Source organism: Mastigoproctus giganteus, chromosome 3, assembly GCF_048544385.1.
Source record: "Mastigoproctus giganteus isolate SK-2022 chromosome 3, ASM4854438v1, whole genome shotgun sequence".
NCBI lineage: Eukaryota > Metazoa > Arthropoda > Arachnida > Uropygi > Thelyphonidae > Mastigoproctus > Mastigoproctus giganteus.
Window position 1 is genome coordinate 66685200 of NC_143577.1, and position 24996 is coordinate 66710195.

Genomic DNA, 24996 nt, shown 5'->3' on the forward strand with positions numbered 1-24996 from the left:
TTTCTAAAAATGCGTTTTTGATGAATTGACCATCAGAAAATGGTTTGCACTTTTTTTGCAAGAAATGACACTTTAAATAATGACTCATTTTAGATTGTAAATTAGGTGTCACGAAGAAATTTTGTTGTGCGAATAATCTGGATTTAAATTCTTTTAATTTATTTTTTCTAAGGTCACTATTAGGCTAAAAATGCGATTGGCGTTTACAATGGAGCGCTTTGAAGTGCCTTTCTAAATTTCATTTTTTTGGGTATAGCCATGGAAGCATTGCAAATCAAATAACATTTTTTTTTTTTTTTTTTTTTTTATCATTACAAAAAAGAATTCTAGTTGAACTCTGATGAAAATGATACGTTTTACCCTTTTTCTTAGTATTCATTTTAAATCAAAGGGTATTAAATTAACATATAAGTACTGTCCAGTTATTAATATTAAGTAAGCCTAATAAGAATTCGACACATACGCTATGCTCTCCTCAACGTAAGTGCGTGAATTTTCACTAGACAAGCCTAGCGGCTGCGCGGCGACAAGAGTGGTCAAGCGGTTCAACGGATTTGTAATAAGCGTATGCAGTGGAGGCGCATAATAATAATAATTTAGATTTTGACTAATCTATTTTTTATCTATATTTAAAATTCGTCGTGATCGACCGAAATTAAAGCTGCGATCGATTGGTAGATCGCGATCGAATTGTTGGCCACCCCTGCACTAGAGCATGTCAAACAAACAGTGGCATTCACTCTTGAAGCCTCGTGAGCAGTCTGGACATTCAGGCCCTTCAAGTATTTCACATGGTAATCCGGTCTCTATTAGAGCATTCGGGCTGTTAGAGCTTATTCTATTTCGTTTCGGTTCAAGTGTGATTCAGCCACTGATTTCCTTCCCTGTGCCAAGATAGGTGGTCAGCTGTCTCTAAAGAACCCATTAAGGATTCCTTGGCAATTCCCTCTGGTTCCCGTTGTCTGGTTCAACTGGCGACATGCTCTTTACGTCATTAGCGGTAGTCCGCTTGGCTTGGGATGGATGGTTGTGTTATCTTCTGTTTTTTATTAGCATACGATATTTCCAACCTTTGGTTTTGAGAGTGTCCCCTATTCTTTCAGGTATTCCGCGATTGGACATTCTCGCTGTATGACAACTCAATTACCACTCCTATTGTGAAGGAACTGGGTCCTTTTCACGTTTCATTTTTCTCGCTTCCGTTCGTGGTCCTTTTCTCGTTACAGTTTTACTCCACACTGAATGTGCATAGCATTATAACCTATCTTTAATTGGTATTACCCTCTGCCTATCATGTGATCTCTGAAAGTAACCATTACTTTCCATTAGGAGAAATACACGGAGGGAGCGTAGTTTTATATTTGAAAAACTTAAAATTTAGAGATTTTAATAAGTAAAATTTATGCTGTCGGTTTTCAATGGTTTTATAGCTTCTTAAAGCATATTCTTAAAAGCATGGTTATGAGCTAACTTAATAAGTCTGGAATCGTAAAAGAATGATTTTTCAGAGTATTCTATCGCAATTAGTAGTTCATTACGGTCTTGTCCTCCACCTGACTATATGAGAGTTAATAATAGTATCACGACTCGTTCGACCCTTTTAACCTTGCACCTGAGAAATCTGCCTGGTTCGCCGTCACCCTCTTCACTAGTTTTAGTTCTTTTGAGCACATTGATTACTTTAGCCGTAGTGTACCATCTCATGTGGTGTTAGTCGTGTGTTATGTCGGCCCAATGTGTGTTTGCCGGCCAGTTTTCATGCTATACAGGCTGAAAACCGGAATAACTAGTCGAGTAAAAATCCTTTTCGCTTTTCCTGAGATTGCCTAAATACAGCCCCAATTGAAAGAGCTTTTAATAATTTCTATAGTCTCCGAGATTATAAATCCCCAACTCTGTAAGCTAGTACGAAGTGATGAATCGACAAATTGTTAGAAAGGACGTGTGTGTGCGTTCGCGTGAAACTTCGTGTTGGAAATACTGTAACTAAAACAGCAAATACATGTATTAATTTTTGTGGTTACTCATACACTTATTGCAAGTTCAGTTTGCCGACAAAGGGAGTTGTAACACAACTCACTCCCTTCGCGGTGTTCCCTTATCAATTCAAGGCTGTGTTGGGGGGGGGGGACCAGCGAACGAGCGGCGTTGGTTTGGGAGCCGCACTTTATTTTTTAAGTTACTCTCTCTTTTCCTATTAGCCTCCCCCCCCCCCATGTGCTCTGGGCAGTAGTGGATTTGCACCGCAGGATGATACGCCACTACAATGAACACTGAATCTAATAAAAAAAATTTCTTGCCAACTTTAACTGGTCATAATATGGAAGCCAAGAGAGATGACTTTTAGTCTATAATCTAAGCTCTCCGTCTAATGTACTTCATACCATTAACAATCTCTAATTTCAGGAGCACACCAGTGACAGATTTCCTTGATGTTCGGAGCCTGTTTATGGAAGAGGTTTGTAATAACTTCTAATCGTTCATTCCAAGACGCCACTGGGCTCTCAATCTTTCAAGGACATTTCTGAATGATGAGCGGGAAAAGTGTTCATGGATTTGTTTTTTTAATTACAAACGAGTTTGTAGTGTGACTAGTTTTTTGTTGTCACAATTAAGACCTTAGCAGACGCTGACACATGGGAGAGTCTGACGATCTGTCTTACTGCGAATTGGTATTTTTGGAAGATTTTGCCCACTTTTCTCCCTCAAGGAAGAAGTATTATTGACGACAGCGGTTCCCAAACTACTCAGATTTACGAACCCCTTCGAAAATTAAAACATGCTCGCGGACCCCTCCCCCCCCCGCCCCACACGTACATTCGTGTGTGTGTGTGTGAACGCCGACCGGGCTAGCCAGGTGGGTAAAGTGCCTGCCTGGCAACCCAAAGGTCGTGGGTTCGATTTTCGCCTCGGGCTTGGATCAAAGTACTGCAAAAACATTGGGAGGTGTATTATGGCCACAGAAGCCTATGCGCCAACAACTACTACCAAAAAAAAAAAAAAAAGTGTGTGTGAACACTGGGTTTTCTGAAAAGAAAATTCAAAGTTTTTTGTGTGAAACAACTCAACATTATTCTTATTTTTATACAGATATATAATAATAACTATTTATCATCAATTTGCTATGCATAGAACGGATAATTTGAAATATGTATACAATTATATATACTAATCGTATTGAAAATAAGTAATGTTCTATAACGAAATTCGTTGTGATTCTATCGATATATTTTTTAAGAAAATAAACACATTACTGGATACCTTCTGAACGTTTCGCGGACCCCCTGGAACTGATATACGGACCCCAGTGTGGGAAACGCTGGTTTACGCTGTTCAGTATCAAAAAACCAGAAATAGTTGGTCCTCTTCAAGTTTGTGTTAAAACTTGAAGTGGACTAAAACCTTATAGGAACTAATGAATGTGCATTAGTTCCTATAAGGAACTCCCTCGCAAAATAATAGAACTGTGGCTAATAATGTAAACGCCTAGCGCTAAATAGCGTTAAACGTTATTGCTAAGCCGGAAAAAAAAAGTAACCATTTATTAAATGCATGGGTGCATTAATTTTCGTGAAAATAATTTATCAAATCTCTCTCTCTCTTTCCCTCCCTCCCCTCCACTCACTCAAAATTTGTCATCAGATATGTCCGCGCTGTCTGCAAATATAGCGGATTCACCATTTGACCTTCCCATCTATTAAAAGTGGCATTTCATTCCAGGTGTGAACTGCTCTCTTTCGATATCGCTCTTTTTTTTTTTTTTACCTTCCCGCATATTTTGTATGCCCTTAACCCCAGTATTTTTAAGTCTGCATTTAAAATCATGAGTGAAGAAAACATAAAAAAAAAGCTGCTGAAGAAAATCCGCAGGTTTTCCCAAGTTCTTTGATTTATTATTATTATTTCACATTTCTTTAGACGGCTTTTCATTACAAGTAGGTCAGTACATTGTAGGGGAATGTTCTATCCAGCTGACATACTTAATTTTCCAGGCAAAGCACGAAATCTATAGGGGTCATACAAGAGATGTTCCCTCACTTCCCACCATCATCATCAACTTTTGTTGTCGTTTGTTGTTCATGCGGGCTATAGAAAGAACAAGTGATTCTGTGTGTAGGAGGGCACTGTCTCCTTCCCAAGATAACCCGTCAAGAGGAGTTCCGAAGAGGGAGGAAGACTTTGGTTGGAGACTGCATGTCTGAACTCAAAAAAACTACCCGACGGGGGAGAGGTCTCGAGTGAAAGTGACAAGGTGTTTCTAACGGACATGCCGGCAATGCATTGACCTCCTTGTTCCTTCCGTACCTGCTGACATTATACATGACGTCATAAGCTTTTTTTCTGAATCCAGTTCAAGTTCTGTTTCCCAAGAAGATGGAGTTGTTTTTCTTATTTAGAGAGTGACTTTCGGATTATATTTATTTCTGTTATGCCAGAGTTACTGTTTTTTAACAATGCTCTGTTAAGAAAACTATTTCAGAGTTCAGAATGTTGTGTCTGGGTAAATCAGCGCATTAGAGCTGTATTATGGATTCAGTGTTTCCTCCAGCATCAGAAACTATCAGGTACAGCTACACATTTTGGATAGTTTTTATTATGGGCTTATATGTGGTTAAAGAACTACACTCTCTTCACATCTGTGAGATTCCCTGCGTTAGATTGCGTATTTATGGATTATAAAGACCCAATATCGCAGTAAAACATTGAACAAAAGAACGCATTGATTGCACAGCAAGATATTTCAAGTTTTTTTTTTTTTTTTTTTTTTTGTTACAAACAACTAGATGAACTTCTTTAAGCACTTAAAATTCTATTTTCGCACTAATACTGTTTTCTGTCTTTAATTCCATGCATATATTCTATGAACACTTAAGTGACATTAATTTTGCCCGAACAGTAAATTAGACGTAACTTCTTTGCAGAATGGAATGTTTTGTCAGCAGCTCCAATTACAAAATTATCGAAGGTGATCCCGATGATCTTAATAGAGAATTAATCGTTTTTCGCAAGCAAGCACACTAAACTGCAATAATAATAATGATAGAGCTTGATGTGAGGAGAGTTTTTGGCCGTAAATTGAACAATTTCTTAAAACTGTCCAATTTAATTGGACTATTTTAAAAAAAGAATGTCAACTTTGATGAATATAACTTACAGGAAGATTAAGTTAGCTTTAAAAGGTATCCATAGATTTTTTTTTTCGCAATGTTCTGGATAATTATTGTGAGATCTCTTTGGATTTTGAATACTGCGACGAAACGAAAGCTCTCTCTCTTATCCTATCTATTGCAATCCATATCCGTTAGTAAGACAATAGATTTTTACATGAAAAGACATTTAATTACAATGAAAGGACACACAAACAAAAGCACGTAGTTGCATTACTTTTGGACATGTTGCATTTAAACACTCGTTCCATTATGTTGAGCAGTCACACATATCTAGTAAAATTCAGAAGCATTCCAATTAAACCACTTTTCAGCAAGTCGTTTAACTTAATCGTGAATACGATTAAGTTAAACGACTTGGAATCAGTTGGAATCAGTTGCTCATTACAGGAAATCTGCGTAATCTCTGTCAACTCCTCACCTATCGCTTTGACGCTCCAAATGTCCATAATCTTGTTGCAGGTCCTAGGCTTTCCCGCGTCCTTTGCAATAGTTCATGGATTCCCCTAAGAAGCTTATTACAGAATTTAACTATGCTTAGAAGATGTTTTCCGTCTAACATCCTCCAAACGTACAACACCCTGAAGATTGATCCCCACAAGTTCTGTGATGAGAAAGCGTACAGATCTCAGAAGATACAGGACATGTACCACCACATACAACTGTAGAAGTTTCCTGATCCATCAACTCTACTTTGCTGAAGAATTAATTTGTTTTAAATCATTATGTGTTTTGTATGTGTATGTATTGGCTGTATATGAACACATTAGGACGCGTATGTGTTTATATGTCTCTACCTTTTGCTCGTGTCACTGTATATATTTTTATCTGCTATATTTGCTCACTTTAGATGTTTGTTGGATAAAGAAACTAATGTTCATAATATTATATAGAAACTGTTTCTATAAAATAGAAATAATAATAATATGTGTAATTTATGTACGACTTCTATGTTTGCTGTCTAAGTCAAAATGTACAAATGTATATAGGCACCCTCCTAGCTGAAGGCTGTTCAGGGGTGAAGCATATGGAATAAATTGAATAATAAATAAATAAATAAGCAATCATTTCGTGCCAAATTGTTTTATCAAAGGTCTGAAAAGGTGATAGTCAGAAAGATTTAGACTGTATGGTGGATGGGCTTACTTTCTATCGTAACGCTCTAACTGCTGTTGTATGCCGAGGGCAATGTGTGAACTGATTGCACTGCACCAAAGCAGATTTGTTTCTTGGACATGACTATTGGCGTGCAGAAATCAGATAACTGTGCATGTCTTCATTTTTCCATGTTTCAAGTAGGTCAGCCATTTTTGTTTCGTTATTTGCCTGCAAATGTGTAACATGCTTGTTTTCTTTTTTTTTAAATTAATTGAATTTTTTACATTTTTTGTGATAGAATTAAAAAATAAATAATTAACTATTCATCAGTTAATTACTTACTTGTATATAAAAGTGATTGTTTTCACGTCACTGTACGTACCTCAGTGTAATACTTGTAATAATTCACCTAACTTTTTTGTAAAACTTTACTTTTGAAGTTTTTTTAAAGAAATTGAAATAAAACACATCATTTCACAATTCTCCCTGTAGTTGTCAAACACATTTCACGAATATCTCTATAGTTATTAAAATAAACAACTATTATTAATTAATTTCTTATATATTTATCAAATTAATAATAAAATACACTTGCCTTACTTTTCAAACAGCCCATGTGGTGTAATTTCGTAGTGATAGTTTTCATGTGGTTTAGTCAGTTTAACTGAAAACTGGAAAATTTCTATGTTGTTGCAATTCATTTCCTTGTCGTAAAATTCAGGATATATATATGCACTGATCTAGAGTAGCAGTTCCAGCAGGCCCTAGAATCTCTATAACGCCTTAGCAAAACACAATTTCAGACAGGGAAGCATTGTGATCCACTTTAACCGTAGGGGCTCTTGCCGATCTGGGTCACAGATTAAAAGATTTGTGCTTAAACACAACACCATAAATCCAGCCTTTGAAAGTAAACAATGTGAGGGAGAGAACTCCAAAAAAACTTCCGAATTTGCTGAGGTCAGCAGCAGCAGAGAAAATTTGATCTCTCTGTGTACGTAAGGAAATTTGGTGACTTCAATTTCATGAAAAATAAAGATATGTATTCGCATACTGGTTGGCTTCTTATAATTAAAGTAAAATTCCTGTGCGCACACATTTTTCTTTAATTGGCACAGAGCGATAAATAATATTTTTGATCCAACGGTCTGTATTCTTTTAAGGAAACTGCGAGTCAGGTTACTGAGAAGAGGCCTGGAGGATAAGGCAAGAAGTTTTTGTTTGCATATAGTTCACATAACAGGATTGCTGATAAAATATATATTTATTACACGTAATTAAATTTTTCAAATAAAAATTACATTTAAATACAGTTATGAAGTTTTTTTTTGTTTTTTTTTCTTCTTCTTTTATACTCTAACAAAAATTGTTGTACATAGGAATATTATATAAAAATATAGAAAATACCATTGGTTTTAATCGGTCAGAGAATGTCTACAAAAACAGTTGATAAATTAGAACTTCAGAACTTCGCAACTTTCGATGAACATAGTTCCCAAGTCTCCATTTCTCTCAGTTTGGCTAACGGTATCTGTAAGGCTGCTCAATTTCCTGATCTTATTCCTACTTTCTTCAAGAGATCTCTGAAATTCGTTTATGTTGAAGAATAAGTCGATGCCGAGTCCATTCGCCATCCTGTTTGTTTTGTAGATAAAGCTGTTCCTCATGGCTTCCAGATTCAACTTTTTACGTAGAAAGTTTGCTGTTGTCTGATATTGTGCGGACCCGGGAGTGAAGTTGTTCTGGAAGGGCCAGCATATTGATGTGATTTATAATTAATTTGTGGAACAGTTTCATTTCATGAATATTTCTTTATTCCTCTATTTCACGTCATGAATAATTTCAACCTCTTGCGGTTAAAGCTTGATTTAATGGATTACATTAAACTTGAAAGAACTATATATATATCCCCCGAAGTTGCCACAATGGTATGGAAAAGTGCTGTTTTATGAAACAAAAACATTAAATGTAATATTGTATTTCACTCATTGCACGAAGTAGAATGGGTTGAAATTTTTTCTGTGCTTGTAATGGCAATGGAAACTTTGACTAAAGCTTATTCAGGGTATAAAGGGCTCTTGAGTACCCTTGCCATACTGTATTTTCAGCTGACTTCGTTTTATGTCTCACACGCTCGTCAGGCTGATTGAAGGTCATGGTGATGAAAATCCTGGCTTCTTGACACTCTGCTTTACCACGAAAATATTTTAATTGATGATAAGTACCACCAATGAAGTAATGATATCACTCTTTCCTTACGGAAAGAGTGATATCATTTTTTCCCCGAAGTTCACTGAAACAAGGATTTACTGGGTATTTTCAAAGTTGCATAGAATATTTTCTATACTTTGATTTTTTTCCTCCAGTTTCTCTAGTTGGTTGCCACCCACTTAATGAGGAGTCCGTATTTTTGAGGTAAATTCAACTAGTCGACAGACTAGTGCAATTTCAAAATTTGTTAGTTGTGCAGGGGAGAGAGGTTCATCCGTTGGTTTTATTCGTAAGATGAAGTTGAAGTGGATGATTTTGGGCCTTTCGTTTCGTAAATTGGCCTGATAAGGTTGCCAATGGCTACACCGATGTGGATGTAACAGATCTAAAGGCCCGGCTATCGCAAACCACTTTGAAGGAGGAGTTATTCGGCGTTTTCTTGAGTAAATCTGCCGATACTTTGGTATGCAGTTCTTGACTCATTACCGCCTCAATATCCGCAGCTGTTGTCACTGGCCCAAGTCGGAAAATAAAAAGGCTTCTGTGATGGGAGGTGGGAGGTTTGTTCATTAGTCTCAGAATAGAGGACGTGGTGGTGCCAATGCATCTGCAATACATAACGGCGGTTCTAAGAGTGAAGTGGAAATTACCGGCTGGTTAGTCTAACTTCAGTAGTAGGTTGTTTGTTTGGTTTTTAGGAGCATTAGCAACTAAGGCCATATTGCTCTGGGATATGCGGTGGTCATTCCCTGACCTTTCCGCATCCTCCGTATTTGGTGGTGACGGGCTCGAATCCCGGTCTAATCAAGAAGCGTGTGGTACGCACTGCTGCTCCTTCCCACCTGGCTACGGAGGCGCCTTCAGTAGTAGGGGAAAATCATGGAGACAATGATCAACGTTGGAATTCAGAATCATCTAGATAGAAATGGAATTCTGAAGGATACTCAGCATGGTTTTGTAAAGGGAAAATCATGTTTAACTAATCTGGTTAGCTATTTTTACAGGGTCACTCGAGAGCTGGACTTTGGGAATAATTTCGACATTGTTTCTTTGGATTTCAGCAAAGCATTTGACTCAGTCCCACATGAGCGGTTATTTTAAGCTAGAACAGGTTGGAATCACAGGGAAAATCCTTAGATGGACAGCAGGATGGCTTCAGGGCAGGTGACAGAGGATTTTTATAAATGGTTATTCCTCAGCTTGGGTTGCTGTAAGAAGTGGGGTCCCCCAAGCATCAGTATTAGGGCCACTGTTGATTTTGATTTTCATAAATGACATCGATGAAGGAATAGAGGACGTGATGTCTAAATTTGCAGATAATGTACAGATTTGTAGAGTAGTTAATGATTTCCGCCAAGCAGAGTGGGCGCCTCCGTAGCCAGGTGAGCAGGAGCAGCAGTGCGGAGCACACGCTTCTTGAATAGACCGGGGTTCGAGCCCGTGACCACCAAATACGAAGGATGCGGAAAGATCAGGGAATGACCACCGCATATCCCTGGAGCAATATGGCCTTAGTTGCTAACGCTCTTAAAAACCAAATGACAATGACCAAGCAGAGCCTCTTCAGAATGACCTAGATAGACTTCAGAGATGGTCAGAAAAATGGTAGCTATGCTTTAATCCAGAAAAGTATAAGGTATTGCACCTGGGGAACAGTAACCCCAAAATAACTTTGGCGGAGTTGGACTAAAGCCGGTAGTGGAGAAAGGTACTTGGGTATTACGATACGATCAGATATGAAGTTCTTCGAGTATTGTAGACTGGTTGCAAGGAGGGTCCATGGTGTCCTAACTCATCGATAGGACACCATGGGCCCATGGTGTCCTATGGAACTATTTATAGTAGAGATAAGGACATCATAAATCAATTATATAAGGTTGTTGTTAGACCACACTTGGAACACTGTGTTCAGGTATGGAGACCGCACCTAAAGAAGGATATTGAGTTTCTTGAAAAGGTGCAAAGACAGGTAATTCGCCTGGTGAGATGGGCAAAAGGGCACCCATATGAGGAAAGACTTCGAATATGTGGGTTGCAGAGCTTGGAAACTCGTTACCTTAGAGGAGACTCGATTGAGGTGTTTAAGGCTCTGAGAGGCATAAGTAAAATGAATGAGGAAATTTTCACGGTTATAAATGATTCTAGACCTAGGGGGCCATAATTTCAAATTACGGGGAGAGATGTTTAGACTGGATTGCAGGAAGTTTTGTTTTAGCCAGTGAGTTATAAATTACTGGAATAAGTTACCTACAACGGGTGGTAGAGGCTGACAGTTTGAGAAAATTCAAAGGTCAGCTCGATACGGGAGGAGGGAAACGCATTGGTTGTCTTTTTCCTTTTCTCTTAGTAATTATATATATTTTAAATTTTTTCTTCTTATGATTATTATTTTATTATTATTATTTTTTATTTTATTTTTATTATTATTATTTATTAATTTTTCTTGTCTGGTGTAGCATAAGCCATAGGCTTCCTCTGCACCATGCAGTCATTGCTAATACTAATATTTCCTGGTAGATGAAGTAGGACCTCTCATTGGCCCTCTGTGACAGTATAGCAGTTTGCAACTTGTCACTCTTTTGGAGAAGTCTGGGTTGGAATCCCGTCGGAGAGTGGGATTTGAACTGGAGTAATTCTGAAAGGCGTCTGTCGTTGCGGGGCAAGAGTGCCTTCTTGCGCCATTCTTGGGGGTTGACATTATTAATTAGGCTCATTAAACTTATTCGATTCGCCAACGCGGGTCAGTTTGCAGTTGAAGCTTGGGTTCAACGATCCAACTGTTCACATCATAATCTGGCAGCTGCAGTCTGATTTGCTTGTAGCAATTCAAAACATCCCATATCCCACTAAAAACAACCTTTTGTAAGTGCACGGTGACTTTCAAAGAAGTTTAAAGTTTCGCGTACAACCTACCACTGCCTTTCGCGATTAATGTTCCGATAATCACCTGTTTCTCATCTCCAGCCCCAATTCATCTCACAGATTGCTCACAAGCACGTTTTTTACTGCCACAAGTAGAAATTCGTTGCGTGCGGATGTTGTCGTTAAATGCCTAATTAACTCAAACATTTGAGTCTTTACCAGGCTTTATAAAATAAATGAAACATTCATATGTACTGTGCCTTTGAGTAGTTTCATGATTATTATCAAGGCATTTGGTTAATTTGGGATGATAACTAATCTTTCAGTAACGCTTTGATGAAAGCCGAAAGACAGCAGCCCTTTGGACCACCCTGTAGGAGCTTGTTTGTTTCTCTTCCTAGTATGTGCAAACGCGCAGTTCCCATCCCCCCACCCGTTGTTCTATATGTATCCGTATTGATTATAATGGTCAGCCGTTTTAAGTCCACTGTCATGTCTCAAGAGATTCCTCAGCCTTGATTGAACATTGGATCTTCCGTTAGTTCAATAAAGCAATACGAAATTCTTGTGTCATCACCAAATCATCATCGTTGACAAACTCTATGCGCTTGATATTAGTTTGCTAATCAATTTTCCCTCACAATAGTAATTTTCATGGACTACTCACAGCTTCACAATATGCCTTCTCTTCTAGAAAGATTTTTCTCAAATTTCATTTCAGGTTAATATTTGGATATGGATCTCTGCCATCGCTGACGAACGAGCTGGCTTGAGCTACACCTCAGATTTAACCGCTACAGCATTAGTACATCAAGAATTCGAGCAGATGGGTGCTAAACATCAGCGCGACTGCTTTTTCCTAGAAAAAATTTTTACCCAGTTTTTTTTTTGTTTTTTTTTTTTAAATATATAATCTCTTTTGTGGTTGGGGGGTGTTATGAATCACGACACGTTTAAGCAATTGATCTATCGGAGTGAAGTGTGCAAATTACAGATTTCAGTTCGATGAATTAATAAATAAAGAAGTAATAATTCTGATTTTCTTCCTGCAAAATTCTCTGTCTTTCGGATCCAAAGATTTCAAGGATTTCCTGGAAAAATATCCGAATGCATTGGGAAGGAGATCAGAATAGCATTTGGAGGCGAATTGGACTGATAAAAGTCCTTTGACCGATCCAAATTTGAAAATCGATGCTGACACTTCTACTATATAGATACAGTATTCAAACCACTTCCACAATAAACACACGTATTGCTTTTGCACCAGTAGCTGTTTAATCCTTTTAAACGCGTACTACGTATAATATGCACATGGATTTCAGCTATACTAACCATGATCTGCTTATTTCTTATGTTCTGCAACAAGAGAAACATATACAACATGAAAATGAAACGAGTCTATTTCTGTTTTTAACGTGAATGAACGCGCCTTTTTCAGCACTTTAAAAAACATTACAGTATTTCTTTCAAACCTGTACATTGGAACAGCGTAATGATAATTGCCACGGGGTCATTGGCTCCTCGTTTCATCAAAGCCTGAAAGTGTCTAATTGTTGTGTGACACACGCAAATATCACGTGGCGCCATCAACAACACTTGCATTCGTCATTAACAATCACATAACATTTGTATTCCACTCCACGGAGCATCTATTTGTCAGAGTGCTTTGTTTTAATTGGATAATGCCTGTTATAATGCAATAGTGGATTTAAGTCACCTTAGAGGCTTTAACTTCATTAGCAGAACTGAGATACTTTATCACTTTAGTGCTTCAGTCACTTTTTCTTGTTGCACCAGCCTCGAAAGCACTTATATCGACCTGACGTGCTCAGCGTCACGTAGCAGTGGTGATGGCTGCCACTTAGGGATCAAAAGATTAAAAAAAAAAAAAAAAAAATTCTCAATTGGTGTCATTCTGTGCCACTGGTCGAATAGAGCCATTGACAGGTTTTAAATGGAATCTTTTCCAGGCAAAAAATTTACACGAGCTGAGAATATATGGTTTCATCCCCTCCTCTACGTAGATCCATAGGTCATGAAATATTTAACTCTCTCTCTCTCAACAGGAAAAAAAAAATATGGATAGCTCATGCAACTATGTAATAATAATCTTAAAGGAAGAATAGCCTCGTATGTTTTATGATCGGGCTTCAACAAATATGTACAAGATATATGTGCCACTGACAAAAGTTAAGTCTCCAGCTGAATGAGGGGGAACGGAATATGAAAAAAGTTCTGTAACAGACACTACTTTGCAAACTAGAGTCAACGTGATTTGAATTATTATTTTTTAAAATTATTACTGTTTTATTTAAACATAAGTTTTTGCTTCTACATAGCCTGAAGGCAAGGAGGGTACGATACGTATTAAAATGCATCTATCTCTTTGAGGTTCATATATGCATATGATATATAGATCCTGGTAACATTTATATATAGAGATGACGTATATATATATTCAGCATCTTGGTTACAAACCACACAAAAACGTGTATTTATTTACAGATTAATCAGTACTTTTGATTATCTAAGATAACATCTGTACAGTTTATATTTTTACAAATTCGGGTTAGGGTTGCACACAGTTTTACAGAATGTTTGTAATACTTATTCTTTAACACGTTTGTTCTGAAGACACAACGAAGCCTTCAGTGAGCCCAGGACTATGTATAAATATTTATGAAAAACTAGTCATCACAATTACTTGCGCCTGTCAAAAGTACAAATTGTATTATTCTTCAGTGCGTGATTCTTGTAGCTGTTGTCATTGCAAAATTTGTAGGGATATATGGCCATAGAGCATTATAAAGCTTGTGTTAGATAGGAACATACTTTTGAGATATACTAAATTGTTGACGGTAATCAGAGGTGGAAATTTCTAGGGTACATGTTCCCGACTCGCCGAATTTGGGCTCTTGATAATACTTGAAAATGAGGGTAGGTCAACTATCTCTGTCATAGTTTTTGCTAGCGAGTAGCTATTTACAGCTGTAATTTGCTTCTGTGGGATTAGGCCGAGGTTGGAGTAGAAAATCAATCTTTAGATTGTGAACTCGGTTAACCAGTAGACCCACTTTAAGATCCAGTATTCGAGTTAATAGTACCTGTTGAGTTGTGCTTTCGAAGCTGAGGACCAAATAGCAGAAGTATAGAGTAGGATCGGAAAGAGGCATCTTTAGATGCTTTAGAAGCCATGTACCTTATAAGTTAGAAAATTTAATTTAATATTGCTGTCGCATTGTAAAAGATGAGTGAAACCTTGTGCATTATCCTTTATGGAAAATCCAGTTAAACGATCCAAGAATTTCAAATATTTGTACTGACTTCATTGTTGATATATCTCCGCTACTATTAACATACAGAAAAAAAACCTGCCCGATAAAACAATTATGTTCTAGCGTTAATGAATTCCATTACCCTAGAACCCCCTTACATGATTTGATTTGATTTGGATTGAACTGTGAACACAAAAGTTATTAGTGGGTATCTAATAACTTTTATGTTTGGGGTATCCGAGTGGTCAGGAGCGGGAGTGCAGTAGCACACGCTCTTTGAGTAGACCGGGGTTCAAGCCCCTGACTGCTGAATACGGTCGATCTGCCAACCCGCACTGGACCAGCGTGGTAGATTATGGTCCGTTTCCCTCAACATGAATTGTTGAGGAGGCTTCCATCCTGCAGTGGGTTGATAATGGCTGCACTTTACTTTTTTTTTTTTTTTTTTTTTTTTTTTACGCCCAGTAGCTCCTGCCTAATTTCCCACAAAGCTGCGTTGCTTTAGTCTTGGTCTTCATGCTGTCCAAGTTGCCGTCCAAAAAGTCAGTACAGTACTTTGTCTCACGTAAGACCCAGAACCGTATAGGGGAGACTTTCTTTACTTGGGTGCCGCCTGTTCGGATATCAGTGTTATTTTCTTCTTCTTCTCTTTCTTTTTTTCTTTTTTTTTTTTTTGTCATTACTAGTTAGACGTTTAGTTTTAATTTAGTTTTAGTTTTAATCTAATTGAAGTGAAGAAATTTTGAAGCATCTCTTTGTGGTGATTTTCTCTGTTCTGTAAGTTGGAAATCTGCTTAGCATCCTTCGAAATTATGAAAATTTTTATGTTGTCTACTTAAGAAATGAAGTCAAGTCAAAGTATTTTATTTTTTGGCGGGCTCTAGGGTTTCCCCTATTCGCTGGAACGTAAGAAATGAAGTTTGGAGAGGGCCAAGAAAGGTTCCAGCTCCGCTAGAGATAGGATCGCCTACGAACCCCTCCCTGAGTTACCCCGCCATTCATTGCGTGCGATGCCTGAAGATTTTTTGCCTGAAGGTGGCTTGGCCTAATGACTGCTTGAGTAACGTCCAATTTATTTACATGATTAACTGTTTATATGTTAAAGTAATTGTAAATGATATGTTAACTATTACCAGTGTACCGAACAACACAAATCTAAAAAAAAAAAAAAAAAAAATCAGGAAATGATAAATTACCAGGCCGCTCTCCGAGTTACGAAAACCCAACTTACGACTATCGTGAATGCGAACAAATCTCAGTTAGATAAATAGTATAATGTTTTCACGAATAAATAGTCTTACTGTTTATTCTTTCATGATCAATTTAAATGGAGTAAAGTATGTTGAACTAAGAAGCTAACTACGAACAGCTCTCCAGTTAACTTCAATTTTCGCGCTGACTTGACAAAATACAGATATGATTGGTTGGGATATTATTCTTCGTTATGTTCCTTCACTTAATAAAATTTATTCCGTAAAGTAATGATGTCGATAGTTTAGTGTCCATACTAAGAGTTCATCGTACTATATCTTTGTAGAAAATTGTTAATCTTTGCAAGGCACAGACAACGGAGATCGTAAAACTAAAAATTGGCAATTCACCCTCATAGCTGCTAGACTTTCGTGTAAAATATTAGTTGCCTAGCCAGCGACTAGATTTTATAGTTGCAATTGTTTTGTTGCCATGGCGACAGTGTTTGTCGAACCCTGTTTAGATTAATCAAAAAAGTCTTCACCTCTAAATAATAGTTTGTTCGCAAACATTCATCGCTTACAACAGTCAATATAGCTGTCGCTTGAAATTTTTTTAATATCTCTCTTTTAATAATACTATGTAGATTGTTCAAAGGTTATCGAACAATAGATTTTGTATCTTAATACTTTTCGTTTGAATAGTGGTTTTTGCCTCGCAGGTAACAGATCTGGTAGGTGCTTTTAGAATATCTCCCCCCCCCCCCCGCAAAATACTGACGTTAAACTTAAAGATGTCTTAAATGGCTGGTTTTAAAATGCCCTACATGACATAGTAGTGAGTTCAGATCACCGTGAGACCAAGAACCAGTGATGGCGGAGGGTCTCACGATGATGGCAACATAAAATATTTAGGCAACCAAACCAGACAGAATTAATAATAATTACGCTGCCATTATCCTGTCCAGTGTTTAGAGAGGACGGAAATAGCCTGATTAACTGCGTAATTAGAATATAACTGCCATGGGGTGCCCTGAATAGATGATCTTGTTTTGGAGAGTTAGTCTGTGACTATATTGAGAAACTGAGTCACTCTCGGGGCCTTTCAAGATGATACTCATGCTTTGAATTACCAACCACAGAATGAGCGATTTACAGTTGTACTAGCATATGGAGGCTGTTAGAACACTGAATCGATTAACTGCTTGCGAGAAATAAAAGTACCCTCCACAAGCAGCAGAGAGTAATTCTATTCCAACAGGAAGAAATCTACTCCCTCCCTTTCCCCCCTCTGCATGCTGTTTCGTTAATAGCCTCCGAAGGCTACGTCTTTTTACTGAGACATCTTTTTTCGTTATGCAGGAGATATATTGATGCCAACGGTACATCAGCTCGTGCATCTGTGGCACGCTAAAAGTACACTGTCATTTAAATGCTATGAAGGTCAAATATATTTGTATATTGTTATATTCATATTGGCTGGTGAGATATTTCATTCGTCAGAATTTCCAGATTTGTCTGATGCAATTTGTTTCTGAAGTCTGTGGCTGAATGAATTTGTCACTTACCATCCGTTTTGAAAGGTTCGGGTTCGAATTGCGTCGATGAACGAGAAACGTAATAATCTTAAACGTAATAAATAAAGGGAAAGGGAAGATTAATTATGCAGTGTCCGCATGGAATTTTCTCAGTTTTTTTTTTTTTTTTTTTCTTATTTTCTATTCACACTAAAGAGCTGAATAACATCGCTACAACCAGGTCGACGCTGTTGAAACTCGAAAACCTGAACGACCGATAAGTATCTAGTGTTAAAATTGAAAATTTACAGTGCTTAATGCATTGTTATTTCACAAAAACGCATTCATAGTCTTCAGAAAGGTGACATGTGCTGTGTCTTATGTACGGCGGCACCTAAACGTTAGTTCAACTCCGCCATGGTACATTGTGACGAATACAGAACTCTGTAAAATGGCCAGATATGAGTAAAGTGTTATGTTTGCGAAGTGTGTCTTGGCTGTTGTTTTTGGCCACTTAGCTACTAGGGAGCAGCGATCACGAGGATGACTGCTCCCTTGGCGCACTATGGCCATAGTTGTCGATGCGCCTAATGAATCCCTAAACCAACAACAACAGCTGCTCCCTGTGGGGTAAAGTGTTTATCTATCCTAACTTTCGGAAATAACGCGAAGCCTGGGAAAAAAACCTTAACGATCATACGCATGAAATTTCTCGCCATTATTTTATTTTTTATTGGAACTTTAATGCTAGGACTAGCGTTGACTTTCCTCCTGTATAGATCGGTAAGGTGTGCCCTTTTGTATGTATGCTTTAGTCCAGAATAGATTTACCAGTGGAATAAAGCAGGAGACGAACTGAGCATGCAAAGTTATAACACAGTCATATCTTTGCGTCTTTTTCTGTATAAGATTCTAATTCTGTTAGGATCGTATACCAGCCAAACGTCTGGAGGTCCTTAGCTCAAAAAACCTTGTGTTATTTATGCAAGAATTGGCAATGTATCCAAAATTTATATTGCAGTATCAACTCAATATACTGTAGTATATTGTAGCAAAAATGACAAAAATGGTGTAAGCTTTTAAAAAGTTGGGGAAAGAAGGTGCCATTGTTAAGAATGTCCAAATGATATTCAGTCACTTGTTGCGCCATTTCATCATATTGCAAACCACGCCAATATCGACTGCCCTACCGTTTCTCAGAAATAAGCATAAATCGTGTTTTATGAGAAATAGGTTTAGTATGAGTGTACAGTGCCTTTTTATGAGTATAGCTCTATATATAAACGAGAATAATGATTAGCCGTAGGGCGCTGCCGTGTTAAATTAGGACAATGTTGTCTTGTTCGATGTCTATTCTAGATGAGCATCTGTGTGCGCGTGTGTGGGGAATCAGTACGCGAGTAACTCACCTGGAACTGCAGATCCTTTTGGTAAACGCCCTACTCGTTTCTAGGAACATAAGAGGTCAAGAGTTTGAAGACTGAGGTTGATGAATTCTACCTCGAAGTTCTTTGAAGCTCCATAAACAGTTTTAATGGTCCTTGTGTGAGTCCATTCCCAGGAAGTCTGTCAAAGACCTTTGAAGAGAAGTTTCAGAAAAGCGGAACTCTTTTGTGTGTTTTCACACGTGAGAGAACGTAGCAAATAAAAACGAGCGTTGAAAGTGGTGGTGTGGTGGGGTGAATCATGGGATAAAGACTCTGGATATATACCGTGTTATTACTTGAAGACGATTCATAAAATCTTTTCAGGATACTAAATTTCGAATTATCTGTTTATCAGTATATTCAGGGCAGTATCAAGATTTCTAAGCACCGTGATGTAAACACCAAAATACCGCTCCTTACTACATTGAAAAGTGTCTGAGTATTATAGTATTCAAACTCGTTTCCCCACTGTATGAAAAGGACCCTGTAATACTTTTGCCTACGAGAATTGGTGCCTTCATGTTAAAGCAGTTTTGAATCCGATGCCATGTATCTATAAGTTATAAAATTTTATTCTAATATTGCTGTCGCATTGTAAAAGATGAGTAAAATCTAGTGCATCATCCTTTATGGAAAACCCTCTGAAACGATCTAAAGATTTTCAGATAGTTGTACTCACTTCATTGTTGATAGTGTCTTTTAATGTAGTGCATATTTAAAAACAATTATATTCTAGAGTAATGAGTTCCATTACCCTGGAACCTCCTCACGTGTAGACTTATTCGATTTGGATTGCACTATGAATACATAAGTTATTAGTGGGTATCTAATAACTTTCATTTATGAAACATGTCTTTTGTTTCTTCATATCGTATAATCCCCTCGTGTTTCGTGGCATTATCACAGCAACCCAGGTTGCTTTAATGTAGTTAAATGACTTCTAAATTTTGGCTTCATTTAACGGCTACTATTTTCTGTATGACAGCCATTAAGGATGGAATATTCCGAGAGTAGTTATCTTTAGTGCATGCTGTTGATGTAGTCCTCCGCAGTTTAGTCAGTACAGTACATCGCCGTCAAGCACGTTTTTAGAGTGATTTGGGTACCTGTTGAACTTGCTAGTCTTAAGCGGCGAGAGAGAAATCCATCCTTTGAATTATTCCGGATTTTTCAGGCTGCGCAACATGCTTGGCCCGTCAACACACACATACGTATATGAACGACAAGCTCCGTTGCTTGGGTTTTAATGGCGCATTAGCAACTAGGGCTATAATGCAGCTCCAGTGCAATTAAATAATTAGTATTAGTATTAGCCATATAGCGTGCAAGAAAGTCACAGGCTTTTGCTACACTAGCTAAAAAAAATAAATAAACAGCCTATGTGTTTTACCCATCCCTAGTATTTATAACAATTTGATTGTTCAAATTTGAAATTTGCTAATGTACACTGAGCAGTCACTTTATTTGGATCCCCTACGTCATAGTGAGTAGGTCTCCCCATTTAGCCCTCAGAACAGCGTGTGCTCTTCGTAGCAGAGATGCTGGTCCATATAGACTCAATTGCTTTCAACATTTTTTTTAAAATTGAACTGTTCTGGATTTCTACTCCGAAGAGCCCGTTCCACTTCATCCCACAAGTGCCCAATTCAATTAAGATTTGTGATTTTGGGAGACCACCGCAGTAGGATAAAATTCACTCAAGTTCCTTGAACCAGTTCTGTACAATTCTGGCTATGTCATATTTTCATGCTGGAAGAACAGATTCATAAAAAGATACACTGAAGCCATGATTGAATGCACTTTGTCGGAAACAGTTTCCAGATTGTGGGGTCCAAATGTTGCTTCACTAGTATCAAGGGGTCTAGTGTACACCATGATAACACTCCTCCACATCAATGCATTGTTTACATTTAGGATGAATCCATGGAATCATGCTATTTTAGTAATATTCTGGTCCTCCCGTCAGCGTGAAACATAAGGAACCTGGTTTTTTTTTTTTTTTTTTTTTTTTGTGAGATCAGACACGTTTTTTTCCCAATCCTCTGCTATTTGGCGTTAGTATTCTTGAGCGCGCACTGTAACTGTACCTTTTTGTGTTTTGTTACCAGGAGTGGAACTCGGTTTGGTCGTCGGCTGCAATATCACGACCGTGACAAAGGTACGACGAGTTGTGCGTTCTGAAACGCCTGTTACCAGTGTTGTACTGGGTTATCATTTCATTGACTGACTGTAGCCTTTCTGTTTCACTGCACAAGCCTTGTTAGCTCCCTCTGTCGCATCAAGTTGTTTCCGACTACAGGATCGCAGTTGTTTGCATGTTGTTTGGTTGGATCAATTTCGATACACCTGAGACAGTCGTACTAGAAAAACCTAAGCAGCTTTGCAGTTTTCGTGATACTCACGCTTGTGTGCGTTGGCTCAACTACTATGCCATGTTCAAAATCGCTAAATTTTTCGTCTTGTCTATTCTCGCACTGAATTTCATACGTACAGCTTCCCTACGCGTCTGCCCACGTGTTTAATATCGCCTGGTAAGAACATGCTGTATGATGCTGTTACTGAAGGAGTGCTCCATTTCATGAAATGGATGGTTTTTTTTTTTTTTTTTTTTTTTTTTGTTAGTTGTTGGCGCATCGGCTTCTGTGGCCATAATGCACCTCCCAAGGTTTTTGCACTACTCTGATCCAAGCCCTTGGCGGGATTCGATCCCCCGACCTTTGGGTTGCCAGGTCGCACTTTACCCACTTGGGTTGCAGTTTACCCACCTGGCTAGCCCGGTCGGCATGAATAAGTGTACCTAATAAAGTAGTCGGTCAGTGTGTAAGGTCAGGTATATCTAAAGTCAATTGATTTGGGAGGCGCAATATGGCCTAAGTTGCTCTTGCACCAGAAAACACCACAACAACAATAACAACAGCAATTTCAGGCTTTCTGTTAATTATTACTCTATACGCATAGAACCATTCAATAGTTCAAATGCTAACTGTTTTACTTCATTATAAAATAAAGCCAAAAAATTTAATAAAGAATGAAAAGGTCACAATTTATAAACGAGTGGGGTTTTATTTGCGCAGATATTAAAATAATTAAATAATTTACGTTTCTCTGCAAGACAAAAACGCAACGCAGGGAAGGGTTTGTTACCCAATTAAAGGCATCAATAGAATTTTATTAATATTGATGCTGGCTGAAAACTAAATATTAAAACGAAGTACTATTATTGATAAATAATTAAAATTGGGGCTGTAGCAATGTGTAATCATGACCAAATATTGCTGTAGTTTCCTATTTTAATTCATAAACAATAACACATTGTAAACCTTGCTTATTTAATCGTATCATACGGTATAGTACCATTTGCGTCTGTTGTTTTTACCCTGCAAATATTTTGATTATTGTGACCTCTGCAATCAATTATCATTTTTCTTTTCTTTTTTTTTCTTTTCTTTTCAGGAAGACATCGTAAAGGCCTTCCAGGAGCTGTTGCAATACGAAGACGTGAAGAATGGACGAAACTTTAAGTCAGATGTTGTTCTTACTGCCCAACATCAATCTGCAGCGAATTTATGTTGTAAAAGCGAAACTGGTCGATGTCATCGTCCTCTTAAAAAGTCGCTGTCATCACCACCCACATCGCTTACCAGCTCTTCTGTGTCACGTGTTTGCTATGACGGAAACGTTTTAGACCTGGACATTCGATTACCAGCTAGACCCGGGCGTCCGCCTCTGAGGAAAGCGTTATCTTCTCCACCCGATCACCCATTTTTCTCTAATATTTATGGAAAGTCTTCCCCCGGGGAACTTTTTGAAGGTGCAAATAGGCGAAAAGACTTTAAGACCGCTGCGGACCAAAATAATGCACTCACCAGTACAGATGGCCAAACCTCTAATACAGAACTGTTTCCCCATTCTAGGAATTTATCGGGCCGAGGACTTTATGGGGTGCAAGATACAATTAACGAGGAACCCACTCTTAGTAGAACGATGAGACGATGCACGTCAGTAGTAACGCCACCTTTAAGGCCCGAATGGGAAGTCGAAAATATATCGCTGCCAACGCCACCTAGTGGGGACGTTGCGCTACTGTCTGTATGGGCAGACAATTTAGTTTTAGAGATTAGCAAAGTGTGCGACAAGCTGCAGCGTGACGGCAGCAATGTCACAGAAACTAGTCATCCGGTGTCTTCCACGTCAGACACCCCAAGCTTTGGTTTCCTTTATAGTCATCTCAACGGCGAGGTCATTGTGCCAGTCGAGGACGTCAACGGTTTTGACGAAGACAGACAAAATACGTTAATTGGTCGCCATGCCTGTCATTCACCGGACAGTGGAATTGACCAGCTGTGTTACGACTCGCCAGATATGGTAAGAACTTCCGAAACCGCATCACCTCCGCCGACCACTAGAGACGCCCAGGTACAAACTAGTGAGTTGGATTTTAACGATGTTCGAAGAGAAACTCAAATGCCTTGCCCGAACCGCAATAAAACATATTTCCAAAAGACTGAAGGAACATCCAGTAAAGGTGTGGTACCAAATGGACCTGTTCCAGATCTTTTAGAAGATACTGGGATTAAAAGTCACATTATGGAATCGACGAATGCTTCTGAACTCCCGAAAGCTGGAAGAAGCGTGCTGGTGTCCAGTGACAGCCTTCTAATAATCGAAAGTGAAAAACAGATTAGGGGAACGAACCACTCGGAGATTAAAAAAACTAACAGACAGGCTCGCATCATCCCTAAACTTCTAGAGGAAGGAGAAGAAACGGAATACATAGAAACGTCGTGTGTGGTGATGTCTTATGACGAAAAACACGACTCCCCCCTGCTTCAGAAGAAGTCCTTACGGCCAAATCAACAGAAAACTGAACTAGTCCAGGATGACTTATGTCTAGCGTTAGCCAACCAGGTTCCACCCATTAAGACAGTCCAGAATATGGAGAACACCGACAAACCAGTTGGCATGGTTACAGATTGCTTGTATGAATCTGACGAATCGACAGTAATGGAATCTAAAAGCATTTCTTGTGTTGGGAACGGTACGGGCGAATGTTCAAATTCGCACACCTTTCCTAAGAAAGGCAAGCTACCTACAAGTGTGACTCCTGATGCGCAAGCTTCTTTGCTCAAAGATCGACTGGTTAGCTCTCTTCCTCGAGGAAAGAATACATCGTTGGTCCCTGATGAATGTAATAGATATCCTCAACGTTCCGCTTCATCATCGGCAGTGTCTTCAATTTCTCATGTGGTGGTAAGTGTTTTGTTTAGTTTTCGCCAACTTCAAATGGCAAACAAACAAGCTGCGCCTGTGAAATAGTTGATTTCTAAGTCAAAATTTAATTTCCATAACACGTTTTAAAGTCATTGCGAAAAGAAAAGTGCGGTGGGATTTTATATTATACACTTTATAGACATTACACAATGACATCCCGTAACTTTCTTTTCCTTGGTGCTCATTCAGAATAATTCAACACAGCTTCCTGGTCACGTGCTGTAGCAATCCGAATACCGTTGGTTCGACCCTGCGCTAAACCCGAAATACTCGGTACGTTTACATTTGGTAGGTGCCATTACCTTAGTGACGACTTAATCACTATTCTTCTTAAAAAGCGAGCAGTCTGTTTGAAGTGGCAGACGCTTTCTGCTTAGTGGTTCCAAATTATAATTGCTATTTAACTCAGTGTTTCTCCACTGCAGTACCATAAGTCTCTCTAGGAGCGTTGCAAATATTTATATCTTCAGGATCAGTTTATTCATTTTGTATAAAAATAAAAATAATAAAAACGTAATAAAAATTTTATAAAACTAAAATAAATTAATTTTTAAAAGAACATGATTGTACTTACGATTAACAAACTTTTAATTGAAAAAGGGAAGCCTCTCTCCCTTACCACGGACCGAGAGGAGTAGTGCATGTGACGAGGGGATTGGTTAGTTAGTTAGTTAGCTGATTAAAAGCGGCGCGCTCTAGTCTTTAAGCAACCATTACTCATCCTCTTCTTCCCCTCCCCGTGGTAGCAGATCAAGTAGTAATAGTAGCTTCGCCACTGTGAAGAGGTCTTAAGAAATTCCTCCAGTCTGCGATGAGATCCGAAATCCAACCTCTACAATTTAGTTCAGAATGGCGAAACTACTATAGGTGAACATTAATATAGGATATCATACATCTGCTAGGATTACTTCTAGAGCAGTGGGTGTTAAGTAATTTACATTTATCTACTCGTAGTTGGGAAGGAAAAAAAAAAGGGA

General features: G+C 38.4%; 1 protein-coding gene across 1 annotated transcript in view; it reads left to right on the forward strand.

Annotated features, from left to right (window-relative positions):
- cv-c (RhoGTPase activating protein) overlaps positions 1–24996 on the forward strand; it is a 534147-nt gene that overhangs the window by 158985 nt on the left and 350166 nt on the right. The window contains exon 3 of the mRNA XM_090369318.1: positions 22202–23998. Within this exon, the coding sequence (XP_090225444.1) occupies positions 22202–23998 (1797 nt within the window). The remainder of the gene's footprint in view (positions 1–22201; positions 23999–24996) is intronic.